Source organism: Atractosteus spatula, chromosome 23 (assembly GCF_055471065.1).
Source record: "Atractosteus spatula isolate fAtrSpa1 chromosome 23, fAtrSpa1.hap1, whole genome shotgun sequence".
NCBI lineage: Eukaryota > Metazoa > Chordata > Actinopteri > Semionotiformes > Lepisosteidae > Atractosteus > Atractosteus spatula.
In genome coordinates this window covers 16,297,637-16,312,087 of record NC_142728.1, presented here as the reverse complement: position 1 = coordinate 16,312,087, position 14,451 = coordinate 16,297,637, and the positions used below count along the sequence as shown (strand labels likewise).

Genomic DNA, 14,451 nt, shown 5'->3' with positions numbered 1-14,451 from the left:
AGGGCAGCCCTCGTGCATCAGTTGTAAATGACCCCTCCTGGCAGTGACCCCTCTGTCTCCCCCTGCAGTTGGAATGCTGTACAGGCACCCCAAGGACTGCTCGCAGGCCCTGCTCAATGGAGACACCACCTCCGGGCTCTACACCATCTACCTGGGCGGAGACGAGAGGCAGCCGCTGCAGGTGTACTGCGACATGACCACGGATGGCGGGGGCTGGATTGTAAGTGCTGCAGCAGAGATTCATGGCCGACCAGGACACCTGGTTACATTAATACATTACTTAGCATCAAGATTGCAGGTTTCTTAAGATATATTAAAACACATAAAAGTTAATCGTATCCAAACGTGTTTATGGTGACTATTATTTTGATTATATGCAGATTTAAAAGAATTAACTTTGCACTAGCACTAGGTAAACATCTAAAAGAAAAATTAGGTTCTTTATTATCACCATGTTGCTTCAGTTAATATTTCCTTGTGAATTTCTCCCTTGTCTTTGAATGCTGCTGCATTCTTCACCAACTGATGTTGTGTTCTGCACCCTGTTGCAGGTGTTCCTGAGGCGTCAGAGTGGTAACCTGGAGTTCTTCAGGAACTGGAGAAACTACACCAGTGGCTTCGGAGACATGAACGACGAGTTCTGGCTTGGTAGGATCCGCTATTCCTCTTCTTGCTCCCCAGGACAGCAGGGTAGGGAGTACAGGTTGGGGCGAGGAAAGAGTCACATGACTCCGCAATGCCACAGGATTAACAAGCATCTAGTTGCAGGCAGAACAGCTGTAGGCAGTTTGCACATAGATTGAACTGGAGAAAAGGCACCAGTTCAATATGTATTAAATTTCAAGACTTTTAATGGTTTCATATCAGGAATTATGTGCGAGAAGAAAATTAATAGTGACAATGAAATATGTTTAACGTAATGGAAATAAATGTCATGTTTATACTGTACTACTGCTGAAGCCGCTCTAGAGAAGGCAGTGAGGTCAGAAAGACCCCAGACTGGCCGAGCTGATACAGGCTGCTCTCCCCTCAGGCCTCGGCAACCTCCACAAGATCACGGCGAGCGGCCAGTACGAGCTGCGCGTGGACCTGCGGGACCAGGGCGAGACCGCCTACGCCCAGTACGACAAGTTCAGCGTCTCCGAGCCGCGCAGCCGCTACAAGGTCTACGTGGGGAGCTACAGCGGCACAGCAGGTAGGCAGCTCGTGTACATGTACAGGGCGCAGATTAGCTCACCCTTTATTGCCCTGCCATCTCAGATACGTTTTGACTTGGGGTCAGTTGGTGATTATTTAGTCTTGTTACTCAGAGGCTGAGACTGTGACATACTGGAAGTGATTAATTCCATTAACTTAGAGCTGTAGTAGAGCGAGAAAACAAAAACCCACACACTAAAAAAACTTTATTAACAGCTGTATATTTAATTGAATGCTCTTTGTATTGATATTTGTTAATTAAATGAGAACGAAAAGAAGGCACACTGACTGGGTGTGCCTGGGCTGGAGGCTCCGACCGTTGCCTCCTCCTCTGGGCACCATGTCTCTGCTAGAACAGTCGCTCCCAGCAGAGTCTGGGCAGCTAGTGAGTTCAGGGTGTGACAGTTTATTCTCCGCTGAGGGCTTGCGATTTGTAATTCTGTGGTGGAAAGTGCTCCCCCTGCTGGCAGGGTGTAGGTATAAACCCAAGGGACTACATCACACTCAGTAGTGAAATAAGGACTCGGAATTGGACACTAAGAGGGAATTAACTTGGGACGGGGAGTAGGAAATGCTTCTGTGCACACAGAGGGTGGCTGAGGGTTTCCTGCCCCACCCCTGGGCTGTATTTCAGTCACTGAGCTGCTCCATCACAGGTTGCGCCTGATGGGCTGAACAGCCTCTCATTCACAGCCTTTCTTCAGAGACCTAAACCAGTGCGACTGGCTTCCTCCTGTTTCCCCAGTGATGCTCTAGGACGGCCAGGGCTGTTCTCAAACAGATTTACCTTTTAATTCTAACGTCTAGAAAGCACCCTGGATGCAGGCACCTGCCTAAGAAATAATAGAGATGCTCGTGTGTGGAGACAAGTATCGGTCTCAACCCTCTCCTCTCTCTCTCAGGGGACTCCATGACCTACCACCAGGGCCGGCCCTTCTCCACCTACGACAATGACAACGACATCGCGGTCACCAACTGCGCTCTGTCCTACAAGGGCGCCTTCTGGTACAAGAACTGCCACCGCGTCAACCTCATGGGCAGATACGGCGACAACAGTCACAGCAAGGTGAGCGAACTCCGCCAGTCGGCCCCGGTAAAATGTACAGAGCAACCTGTAAAACCCTCCAATTTACATCACAAACTAGATGAGATTTCCAGGTATGTGTAGCATAGGTAAGGCAAAAAAAAAACTTCCTGCGAGGTGAAGCAGCCCTTGCCCCTGTAAACAAGCAGGCGTGTGAATACAGCTCTTTTAATCCAATAGAAATATTGCTTTCGACTTCAAGATGTCAATGAATTTATTTGTTCCATTATATTCATTATTCATTCAATATTTGTTACCAAGATTTAATAAGTGGTCTGAGAAATCAGGACTGCAGTTCTCCTTTAAAAAATGAGCTGTATAATCTGAACCTTCAGTAAATGTAGTTAATAGAATTATTAATTAGTCATATCCTGTATCACACAGTATATCTGTTTCAGTGAAGGCAGATGTAAATCTGTACAGTAACCAGTGGAGATTTAGAGCTTACAGCATCTTTTGTGGGCTCACCTTGTTTCTATTTAACCTCTCAGGGCGTCAACTGGTTCCACTGGAAAGGCCACGAGCACTCCATCGAGTTCGCTGAAATGAAAATCAGACCATCCAACTTCAGGAATTTTGAAGGAAGGAGAAAAAGGTCATAAAATAAAGATCACCTCAAGTCCCTAACACCCCATCATCCCCATCCCTCTTCATCGCCCCTGCAGCTACCAAAGCCACTGCCAACAGCCCAGTGCTCACCCCTGAACCCTGAACCCTGAACCCTGACCCCTGACCCCCCAGTTCCCATCCTTCTGCCCTTCTGTGCACAACTCCAGTCCTGGGAGGCCGCAGTCCAGCAGGTCTTTAAGGTCTTTTTGTATCTCCAGTATCTACAGAACTGGGGAAAGGTGTTAAACTGGTCCTGTTAAGCCAATGATCCGACCAGTTAGTTTAGAGCTCGGGTGGGGTGAAACCCTGCACAGGTTTCCAGGACTGGAGTGGGGCAGCCCTGATGGACAGGAAGCATTTGTCAGTGCTGAGCCACTGCAGTGCCCATGAACTTCAAATCCCGCTCTCTCACCTGTGACACCACACCCTGAGATAGAGACGTGCACCAAAGACGCTGAGCTCCACCGTTGATGGTTGGGGGGGTCCTTTTCATTGTAAAAGTCTGAAGTTGGAGGTCTGGTCCTGGACCTGCAGATTTTCAAGGTCTCTTTGAAGCATCAACACCTGACCTGGGAGAAGGAAGTAAATAGATCCAATTAAGCTCATGGAGTGTTATGTTGGAATAATAACCCGCAGCCAGTGCCTAGACTGGTAATCGTGCTACAGACTGCTCTTTTCTGGGGAGAGGGATTTATATATGTTTGGCTAGGTGATGCCATTTTATTGTATTTTTTTTTGTGTATGATCGTTTTATTTTCTTTTGTATGAAATGTCCAGTCACAGTCGTTTACTTCATTTTTCTTTGGTGGGCGAAACCTGTTGGGGTCTGTGGGTCCCTGATCACAACAAACCTGTACCTTAGACTTCTGCCCTTTGACGTTAACTAGGCCTGTGTGGATATTCACGTAGGCATTTAAAATTATTTCTGAAAATAATACGGAGGGGAAAAAAAAATCACTGGTCACAGATTTCAAGTTAAAATGTTGTGAATTTGATGCTTGCCTCCTCCTCACACCCCAGTCAAACTAAAAAAGGTGGGGAAAGGGGAGGAAAAACCTCTTGATGCATTAAGAAGCGCCCAGTGATACGCAGCCCCTTGACAAGCTGCTGTTCCTGTGTAACAGCTGTTAGACTCTGCCCTGGCAGCCACACGGAGAGAAGGAACGGCGCCAAGGCACGACCTTTCCAACAGCAGTTCCACTGTGGAACAGCACAGGGGGGAAGAGTCTCGGTGACCTGCTGTACAACCAGAACTAAAACAGTGACTTCTATTATCTTAAAAGGGATTTTAATGGAAATCTGCCCAATGTTTTGTGTAAGAAATAGTCAGGACAGGAACACACCCTGGTCTGTTTCCAGTATTAATGATAAAAAAGGATCTGTATGTATAAATCTAAACTCCTTCAAGAGAAAAATCTGAGTCAGTGTGACCTTGATAAGCCACTGTTGAAATTGAATACCTGTGTAAATTGCTTCTTTTTTAAAGCTGAAAACAGCAACAGATGTTTCTCTGTAACCCTTATTACAATAAAACAAACTTTGTTTAAAAAAGGAAACAATGTTTTTTTTCCTTCAAGAGTATGCAGATCCTTCATAACTACTTGACCAGTTACAAAGTTTCATTAAAAGCTGTCTGGGTCTAACAGAGAAGGAAACAGACTCGAGTCAGGAAACAGCTGTAGACTAAGCTCTTCTGCTTGATGTCCTAGCAGTTTAAGACACAGATTACATTATCCAGTCAGTCCTACAACCTCCTGAACCAGTTTGTTGTTGGACAAGCTTGTCCAGACACCCACAAGTTAACGTCTTGCTGTGCAGTATTTCACAGAGATATAGACCCAGGTAATGTAGCTTCAGTCTTAACTGCTTGTACAGGGTCCTCTTGCAGTATCTCATCTTTCTTTTCCAACATCTTTAGTACTTACAGGTCAGACCTCTAATTAAAGCAGCAAGAGGCACATATTAATTGGACCAAAACAATCTCATCAAGCTCAAGTAATTCAAACTTTGTAAGCTACACTGCAAGTTTATTCTCTCTTTACCTTCTCTGAAAAAAGCCAAATTCCACACAAATTGTTTTGGAAAGAGCTCAGCAGTTACAACAAAACACACAGCACCTGCACCTCAAAGGGATAGGTGAAATGTTGGTCTCTCACCACCAGGTGGCAAAACAGGGTAATTTATGGTACTTTTGTCTGAACAACACCAGGTCTCTCAGTAGTACTTCAATCAAAAGCAGGGTAATGTAGCTTGGGTATGAGGGCAAGAAGTTGGAAGTACTGGCATATGCACCCAGCCTTTAAAACAGCAACTGACAGACCACCAGTTGAAGGATGACTTAACGCACGTCTGACAGAGATCAAGCAATAAATAGCTCAAGCCAAAATAAGCACATTGTTTTTCCAGCATTTCAGTTAAAGACATTATATACTGAACAACAGTTATCACACCCTATAATGCAAATTGTGTGGAATCCTATAACTGAGAAAGGTTTTCTAGTTTTCCTACAAAAAAATGAAATCCAAGCTTATGGGCTTAAAGCAAAATTTGTATTTCCTTGTATGGATACCTTAGACAGGATAGCTGTAGCTTTGTTCTCCCTTTAGAAGGAGTTGCTAATGTACTGTACAAACATTTTACATTGTCATCACATTTCCATTAGAATAAGAATTCTACAAGATGGGGAATCTTGAGATCTATAATGCAGGCTAATAGGGAGTCAGGAGACGTGATTTATTCCAAAAAGCTATGAATGAAATTCCATCTGCATCTTCATCTGAATTACTGCTGCCTCTTAGACCTCTTGAAAAGTGTTTTCGAATGAGTGAGACATTGGGGTTAGTGCTACCCGAGGTGGGGTTACAGGAGATCTTTAAACACTAAAAGCTATGGATCAGTACGGCAGACCCTTGCTGTAGTACAATACAGTATGGACATAAGCACACTGGCAATTGTTCCCGAGAGTGTACTCGTGGAAAGAATATTAAAATGTGAGGCTGCCAAAAGACACAACCTGGATATTCGTAACACAGGAAAGAAATTAGAATACTAAAAGCTTTGCGATGCCTTCTAGAAAATAAATCTGTATGCTTCACTTGTGGAAAAGCACAGAGATCCTGTCCACACCGAGTCCAGGAGCCTTAAAAGGCAATGCACTTGTAAGTGCAGCTACTTTGGGATTCAAATGCAAATTAAATTTAACACTCATTAGGAGACCCTTAAGACACATAAAAGCTATTAGTATGCAATTCGTTTATTGTCACGGTTTGGCAAGGACGTGCATATACTGAAAGACCTCAAACAAAAAGATTTAAAAGAACCTTAAATTGAGGGGAGGTACAGCATAACATACAAGACCCAGTGGCTCCCAGGTGCTGCCATCATGTCTCATCGATCAGCTCCACACAGTGCCCAATCATCCAATGATAACAGATGCAGCCGCTCAAAAAGTGCGCCATGTCTTGGAAAGGCGGCGCGGTACTTGTGTGATTCACTGGCCAAAGACAATTGATAATGAGGCACTTATGGCGCGTTAGATGTTAGTGAAACCGTCTTTTATTTAATCCGTTTTCCTACTTTTAATTACTACTACTTAAATCTACTCAATATAGAATATTAATATGGAATTTTTAACTAAAGGTAAATTGTGGTAGCTGACAAAAAAAAACAACACAAGCATAATGTCTCTGCACATAATAAATAATATTAATTTAGGCATATAAACATTATACAAACTGCATACGGCTTGTAGTGGTAGCCAGAAAAGAATACACAACAGCATGCCACCTTCTTCATAAAAATTTTCTGCAGCAAAGTCTTTAACTCGGTCACTTACTGTGGTTATTCTGGAAAAAGTCTGACATTCTGGTTCTAACAATATTAAGTTTATATACTTTATAAAAAGCTATAATGTTTTAACCTTTTGCATGAATACTTGCTGTCGTTATTATTGTAAAAAGGTTGTAGTTTAAATCCATTTAATAGGGAATATTACTATGGAATCATGTAACTACATTTTGTCAGCTGAAAAACATTCTTAACGTCATTACTGATATTAACTTATGGATCTGTTAATACATTTATATAGCTGGTAATAGTACCGTACTTCTTCGAGAAATCTGTATCATCTACATCGATCTCATTGATCGTTCCCTTGTGGTTACTATGGAAACATTTTGACTCGTCCGCTTTAACTACACGTCCACTGTAACACCGGGGTACAAAGGATTTTGGCACGCCTGTAGCGTTTTCACGAAACCCCTTAGAGTTGCGGGAACACTTGCTTTGAGTATAAAATACATTGTGAATGTTTCCTCAGCCTTCGCTTTGTCATTTTTTAGGACTTTTTTGACCACGCACGAATATTCTTTTGCCCATATCTTCGCAATGGAAGCACAGAACGCCTTCAAACCAAAAGCATTTTAAAGACCACGACTTGTGGAAATTTCCACAGCCTCTACCTCAAACTATCAGTGAGCTAATGATCTGTTTTTAAACCTCCGGTTTTTCATCGATGCGTCATTACGCACTAACTGGACCCCGGGGGACCGCTGAAAGATTCAAATATTCTTTACTCGGCAGCTTATTAAAAACAGCTCCCATGATGTTCAAACCGATTTTTTTACACAGGAGACTGACAGCTTTGCGTTCTGAATCTTTTTCTCGTGCTGCTATTGGATGTGGCACAATGCACTGGGATACGGGTATGCTGTTCACAAACCAATAGCATTTAAACCACAGCACCCACAATGCTTAGTGTTTTATGCACTAAGCAGGTCCTCTGACCTTTCCCAGCTTTGTTTTATAGATATTTGAATCTTTCTGCTGTCAGCAGCATTGTGAATATAGTTGACCCTTACCTGAATGAAAACAGGACATAAAGGAAGGGTTTCAGAAATCAAACAAAGCTTTATTCCCGTGCTCACAGTCCGGGTAATCGGAGACTGCGCTGTTCTGCTTCCTATGGTGATACACGGGTTTTTCGCACGAAGCCGTCTTGAACAGTATTTCTCGGTTGTGAAGCTGTGGACACAGCGGTCCCCCGGGGTCCAGTTAGTGCGTAATTACGCATCGATGAAAAACCGGAGGTTTAAAAAAAGATCATTAGCTCACTGATAGTTTGAGGTAGAGGCTGTGGAAATTTCCACAAGTCGTGGTCTTTAAAATGCTTTTGGTTTGGCGTGCCAACATCGTTTTCGAACTTCAGGCTAACGTTACCCCGGTCACTGTAACAGCGTCGCTCAGTAAAGGGCAGTTTTATTTTTAACAAAGACTCCTTCCCTAAAATTAAAATAGTAAATAACATCTACCATATGGTTACATGTTTAGATATCACATGTTAAAAGTAAAAATATTAAAACCATGAATGAGTTAGCTACCTAGAATACTTTCCACCGGTTTACAACAAGCCTTAAAACGAAATGGCACATATACATGTTCAATAACTGTCATCTATATGAACAGAGGCATTAAAGAGAGCAGTGAAAGTGAAAGTATAGCACGTCTCTGAACAGCAAAACGGTGATGTTCTAGTCGTCCCTTTGTCAACGCCGCACTTTTCACCACCAGAAACAGTTTTTAAATCGTCTCTAAAATACTGTCGATACAATTCATCTCCAATATCCTCCAAACACGACCATTAAGAGTGTTTTCACTGCAGTGAAACTATTTTGTAACAAACAAATAGTGTAATGCCAAACTTTAGAGTTGCACAAAGGTTGAATAATAAATATTTTTACCAAAAAAACAGAACATAACATACTATACTATACATCACAGAACACAAGCCAGCCTGAGCGTCTCAGAACTGCTTCATAACCAGATACATCAGCAGAAAGCTAACGAACCTTTTTCCTCCTTACTTTCAGCTCGCGTTTCAGTTTACAGAAGCGGGAAATACATCTATAATGTATCGGTTCTCCGGCAAAATACGAGCGCAAAAGCAACAATTTGCAAAAATATATTAAGAACATATACCTTACCTTGGGAAAGTGCGTTCATTTTGCTGTTTTACTATGAAAATCCACGAGTTTATTAAAAAATATCCTGCAAAGATGGCTGCCGAAGCCCAATACGTTCAAATCGACCGGCTCTAGAAAGAGCTCATCTGATTGGTTCAAACAGCTGTCAATCAGCGACTTCTGACCATTCAGAGGCTTGATCCCTCCTCTCTATAGCAGGCACGTGTAGTCTTTCTGTTTGACTAAACCTGCTAATTGCGAGCACCGTATAAGCCCATAAAGGCCAGGAAAGTGCAAAAAAATGTAAAAATAACTTAAATATTATAAGGAGGCTCTCTTGGGCTGGTAGTATTGAAATACTACAGTAAAATGTATTCTTTCCATTTTAATTTTGCATTTTTTAAGAAGGCTGTCTTCATAAAAAACACGCAGATTCTTTACTCTTGTTCAATCACTTCAATTTTTTTCCCATGGTAGTAGACATTTTAGAGAACATTTAGAAAAAGAACTTTATATCCTAAGTTTCTCACAACTCAAGAAATTGATTTTTAATAAAGACAATAAAATGCGTCTGTTTTTCCTCATTGTGTTCAGGGTATTTCTGCGTACTATTATTGTGTACTCTACTGTCTATCTCCACTATAGTTACAGCAATATAAAAGCAAGATATAACTGACACGCAGAAACAAACTGAATAACACATAGTGTATTTGCAAGAATAACAATCACAAACATTTAAAAATGTACTTGTAAGACAAAGATCACAGTAATATACTGTTACATTAAACCTGAACGGTGACACTTCCCACTAACTCCCTTTCCCAGAAACGTCGCGGGGCCAGCTTCACGTAGCTGATCCCAGCTCGACACAATTTGATCACGCCTCATGACATCACAAATCCCGATTTTCGCCAACATGTTTACTAGTTATCCACCTGGGTCACCTCACTGTGTTAAATAGCACCCCGGTGCTCACTGAATCTTCACACCCTCGGTATAATCAGAACAAAAACCATGATCTCGTCTGCAGAAGTGAGAAAACGGGGGTCAATAACTTCTTTTTAAAAAGATTTCAGATTTGTTTCAAAATGTATATCTGTCGTAACTGTTGATGCAATGGCAAATATAATTATATTATCTTATTATATTAGATTATATTTATATTCTCACAATAGAATAATATGCATATTTAATATCATAATATGATGATTGTACATACAGTATCAGAGCATGTCAAATCTGAAAATATTAGTCTTAATAATAAAAGAATTCAAATGAATGAACCTCTGTTTAAACTTACAGTAAGTTTTCTGCTGCAGCACTGGGGGGGATGCTTTGTTCCGACGCAGGAGCTGAGGGGAAACGGGGTGTGTTTTTTCCGTCCATACGCAATGCATCTCTTGAGTAAAGTAATTCCTGGTCTTAATCTGGTATCAAATACAAAGATTTTAAAGTCACTATATCTAATATATTTCTACAATTAACATCTTAAATAAAACCATTGTCTTATAATTAAATGAATATGTACCCAATATTGGCATTTTGATCAGTTTTATTTATCACAGTATGTTACATATCCCCTTTTCAAACCACAGTGCAAGCCGCTCGTGTAACAAGACCGTCAAAGAAGCAGACCTGTGGGTGTCGAACAGTGGAGCTTTTATCATTTCCCCGAGAGAAGGGGCAAGCAGAAGTAATAAACACTTGTGTGTTAACACAAACCCATCTGCTAACACAGCCGCGTTTCAGAGAAAGGTGACTTTCTGCTCAATGAAATAAGCTACAATACAGACAGATGTTAAATTCTCCAAGCAAAATCAGCTAGTTTGCCAGCAGTACACGGCTTCTTAAAAGGTGTCCCTTTCTCTCGAGCAAACTCGACAAAGGTTGGATTTTTTTTTACATTTCAAAACCTTTGATGGTATGTCTTGGGGACTGATTCATAGTATAATCAAAACAAAAAACCCGCTGTGCAAGCCATAATCTGAACAAAATACAGTGAAATACAGTAGGATTCACAAATTGTGTTTTAAAATGTTTCAGACTGGTTTTAAGATTCGTATCTGTTGTAACTCAATACAACGGCAAATATCATTGCGGTTCTACTGTTTATTTAGTATTGGGATTGTTAGACAGTACTTGTGTGTTATACCAGTGATGTGGTTGCTGGGGTTACTTACTAGTCTTAGCGTTTTCACATTAAAAATATCCATGTTTTGTGTTGATGCTAGTGGTCTTACAGTAAATCAAACTATTCCACAAATAAATAAAAATGTGTGTTGTGTATATTGTTTAGTCACTGTTAGACTGTATACTGCAATGAGGAAAAAAACATGTACACACACGACTTTTTTCTCCCAGTCAGGATTTTTGAAGCTGTTAATGAGCTTGCAGTGGGGGTGTAAATGCAACAGCATGTAATGTAGTTTTAACACATCAGCCAATCTAATTCTAATTGTGTTTTTCTAAAATAGCCGTACTTTATTTTTTAAAATGAATATTTAACAGTGTAATATACAGGATAACATTAATAAAACTCTAAAAAGTATACAACAAATTCTATAACTGGAAAAAGAGGGAGTGGTGGGGTGTGACACCGCAGTGTGCTGCAGTATTCGGAGCGCGTTCTGAATGGCTGGATCTGAACATCCTAGCACTGCATGTGCCTTGGAGAACAGACATCAAGGAATGGCCTTCACATGTTCTGCATGGTGTGAAATGTAACAGGTAAAGACTCGAATGCTTCTGCTGTTAGTGTTCCATCACTGGTCAACACAGACAAGACATTGGTGAGGAAGGAGATCAAGCTCAGTCGTACTCAAAGCCAAGGAGCAGGGCTGTGGACAGGACACATTGGACAAGTCCCATTTGGACACAACAGTCGAAACGCAAGGCTAGACTCAGACATACAGTAGTAGGACAGCAGTCACCTCCCAGCAGCAGGTGCCTGAATTTGAACCAAAGCTGTTTTTCATCTTCTGTGAGGATGAAGAGGCCCTGCCTCTGCAACCAGCCTTCAATCCACACAGATGAGTCACTCTCTCAGCAGCAGGACTTTCCACAACACATTCCACCCACTCTTGCTCTCCAAACCCTTTGAAGGCTTTGGGCTGTTTAAAAGCAGCAACTGCAGATGCTCCAGGAACCAAGCTCTCTCCCATTGACATGCAAAGCAGTACTCGGAATTTTTTATTAATTTTTAATTCATGTGTTTCACATTTCTCACGTGGCTGCAATTTTACAGCAGGTGTGAGCATGCTTCAGAAACAGCTGAGGGACTATAAGACGGGCCTCATCTTTTCTGAATTGTTTCAAAGCTGTTTGACTCTTTGCAGTCTACAACTGCTCAGCTGTTCCTTCTGGTGTTACCAATCTGAAATTCAAATCTGGGCAGTACTTACCGAGTTCGACCATTACAAGCTTAAGCAGAGAAATGATCAATTAAAGCACTACGGTCATCAAATAGCAAAACACTAATTCACATTTATAATATCCAGTAAGAATCTCACTGCAACACAGAGCCATACAGACCAACACCAATCTCTATCAATCAACACCAGTCTTTACATAACACCGCAAAGGAACAAGTAATAGGTTTATTCCCTGCTGAAAACAGAAGAAAGAAAACAACGTTTCAGCTGCAGAGCTTTCTTCGGGTGTGGGTTTGGATGGATGGTTCACACCCAAAGAAGGCTCCACAGCTGAAACGTTGTGTTTTCTTTCTTCTCTTTTCAGCAGGGAATAAACCTATTACTTGTTCCTTTGCAGCCTACGCATGCTGATGCAGCGACCCACCTGGTCTTGTGCTGGCAAACCCAGCTGCCTATCGATTCTGCTTACCTGAACCATTATAGCAAGTTTAAGAGCAACACTTAAAAAAATCAGTTTTAATATTTTGCAGTAAAGCAGAGGACTGTTCTAAAGCTATTGCAAGTTATGAAATACAGATGTAGGACACAAAAGACAACAGTAAGACAGCAGTTTAACTTGCATAAGTAGTCTCAGGCTGTTCATCAATGCAGAGGAACTCCATTTCCATCAGTGTGTCTGGTGTTCCTCCTTTTTGATTCAGATTTCCTACAACAAAAATGAAAGTTAAGCCTGACTTCAACTGTGAGGGTATTTCTCAACTCATCCACTTCCCGACATATCTTTACTGATGTTCTCCTGGAACAGACCAGCTGTGATCTAGTGACACTGACAGAGACTGCTGTTTAAATAGACATTGACACGCTCAAAAGACGGAGAAGACTCTTTAAAGCTAGATCAATTGAAAATTTGGACTTTTCAGTTCCTTGGATACTCATAAGGTCAATTATTTTTTTCACATGATCCCTGTATTAAAAAAAGTTAAAAAAAACTGATTTTTCTAGGTTTAAAAACAGGTTAAATAAGTGAACATACAGAGAACTGGGAACAGAACAAATTCTGTGGTCTTGCAGCCTAACCCCATCGAACTGCAATTATTAATTTTGATTTCCCATAAAGGTTTAGCACAAAGGATTTAGCCATCTAAGTAAGCAAATTTCATACCATCTGCTACCAAAGTCAGAGATGAATTGTGGGTCATTGCAGGATTACATGATTCTCTGCTGGTGAACAGATCTGCAATGCTTGCAGCGTGACCGATAACCGCTGTGCAGTTCACACAAGGGGACACGGCTGTGCTGGGGAACAGATCTGAACAAATAACAACAGTGCAAGAGCAACCGTAAAAACAAGGAACAATTCACTGTACCGGAAAAATGGCAGGAAACTGACGTTTGTTTGTTCAGCTGGGCTTTTGTTACCTTCAGAACTTGATTTGTTGTCCTTCAAATTTCGATTCTATAAGAGCGTTTCATGTGTTTACACACAACTGGAAGCAATCAAAGTTCTCGTTTTATAGAACTTCAAAAAAAGGGAATTCAGAAGTTTGTCACTCCTTTATGAGACCTTTAAATTATTCACCTGCTACAGCTTTGCACATGAATGACTGTGCATGAGCCATAATCCCCGGCTTATGTCCTTGCTTCCAAAATAATAACCGAGGCAGGTAAAGAGTGCCTGCACCGCGACCTGCCTGCTACCAGCACATGTCTGGCCACAACGCAGACCCGAGGAATTAACTATCTTTTACCTGAAGCAACAGCCAGTGTCCAATTCAAAGGCTGGTCTGTCAATGGGCTTTGTGGTTGGAGGCAGACACAAAGGCTTCGTAATTAATGTGGAATGGAAAGACACAGGGAGTCAATACAACCTTTGATCACAAGAGCCCTGCTTTTCTGCAAGAAAGAACAAAGCTGCGGTGAGAATCTTTGTGGAACAGTGCAGCATTCGCATCATTTTGAGAAATGCGTTCTTTTATTTTAGATTTTAAGCAAAGAAATAATAATAGTAAGAAACAATCAGAAAACAGAAGAAGTACCACATCTTGACCAATTGATCATCCTTGTGAAATCGGTTTTGGGGAAGTTTCTGCAGAGGTGCAAGGAGAGTGAAGAAAGCAAGAAATGTGCTCCTGAACCTCCCAGGGCCTGGCACGCGGGTTCGAAATGATCTCGTCTCTCGCATTTATCAGCCCGTCTGGAACTGAGACTGCAGACATACGGACGTCATTCT

The 14,451-nt window shown here is 41.5% G+C and overlaps 1 protein-coding gene across 3 annotated transcripts in view; it reads left to right on the top strand.

The window, feature by feature from the left end:
- The window catches only part of LOC148816297 (tenascin-like), a 52,502-nt gene extending 48,056 nt beyond the window's left edge, over positions 1 to 4,446 (top strand). For 2 of the 3 annotated variants that reach the window (XM_088940621.1, XM_088940620.1), the window contains 5 exons: positions 69 to 220; positions 552 to 648; positions 1,034 to 1,195; positions 2,100 to 2,263; positions 2,773 to 4,446. In XM_088940621.1, coding sequence (XP_088796747.1) covers positions 69 to 220; positions 552 to 648; positions 1,034 to 1,195; positions 2,100 to 2,263; positions 2,773 to 2,883 — 686 coding nt within the window. In that variant the 3' untranslated portion in view covers positions 2,884 to 4,446. The remainder of the gene's footprint in view (positions 1 to 68; positions 221 to 551; positions 649 to 1,033; positions 1,196 to 2,099; positions 2,264 to 2,772) is intronic. The other variant, XM_088940622.1, reaches the window with a different exon arrangement.
- Positions 4,447 to 14,451: the final 10,005 nt, after the last annotated feature.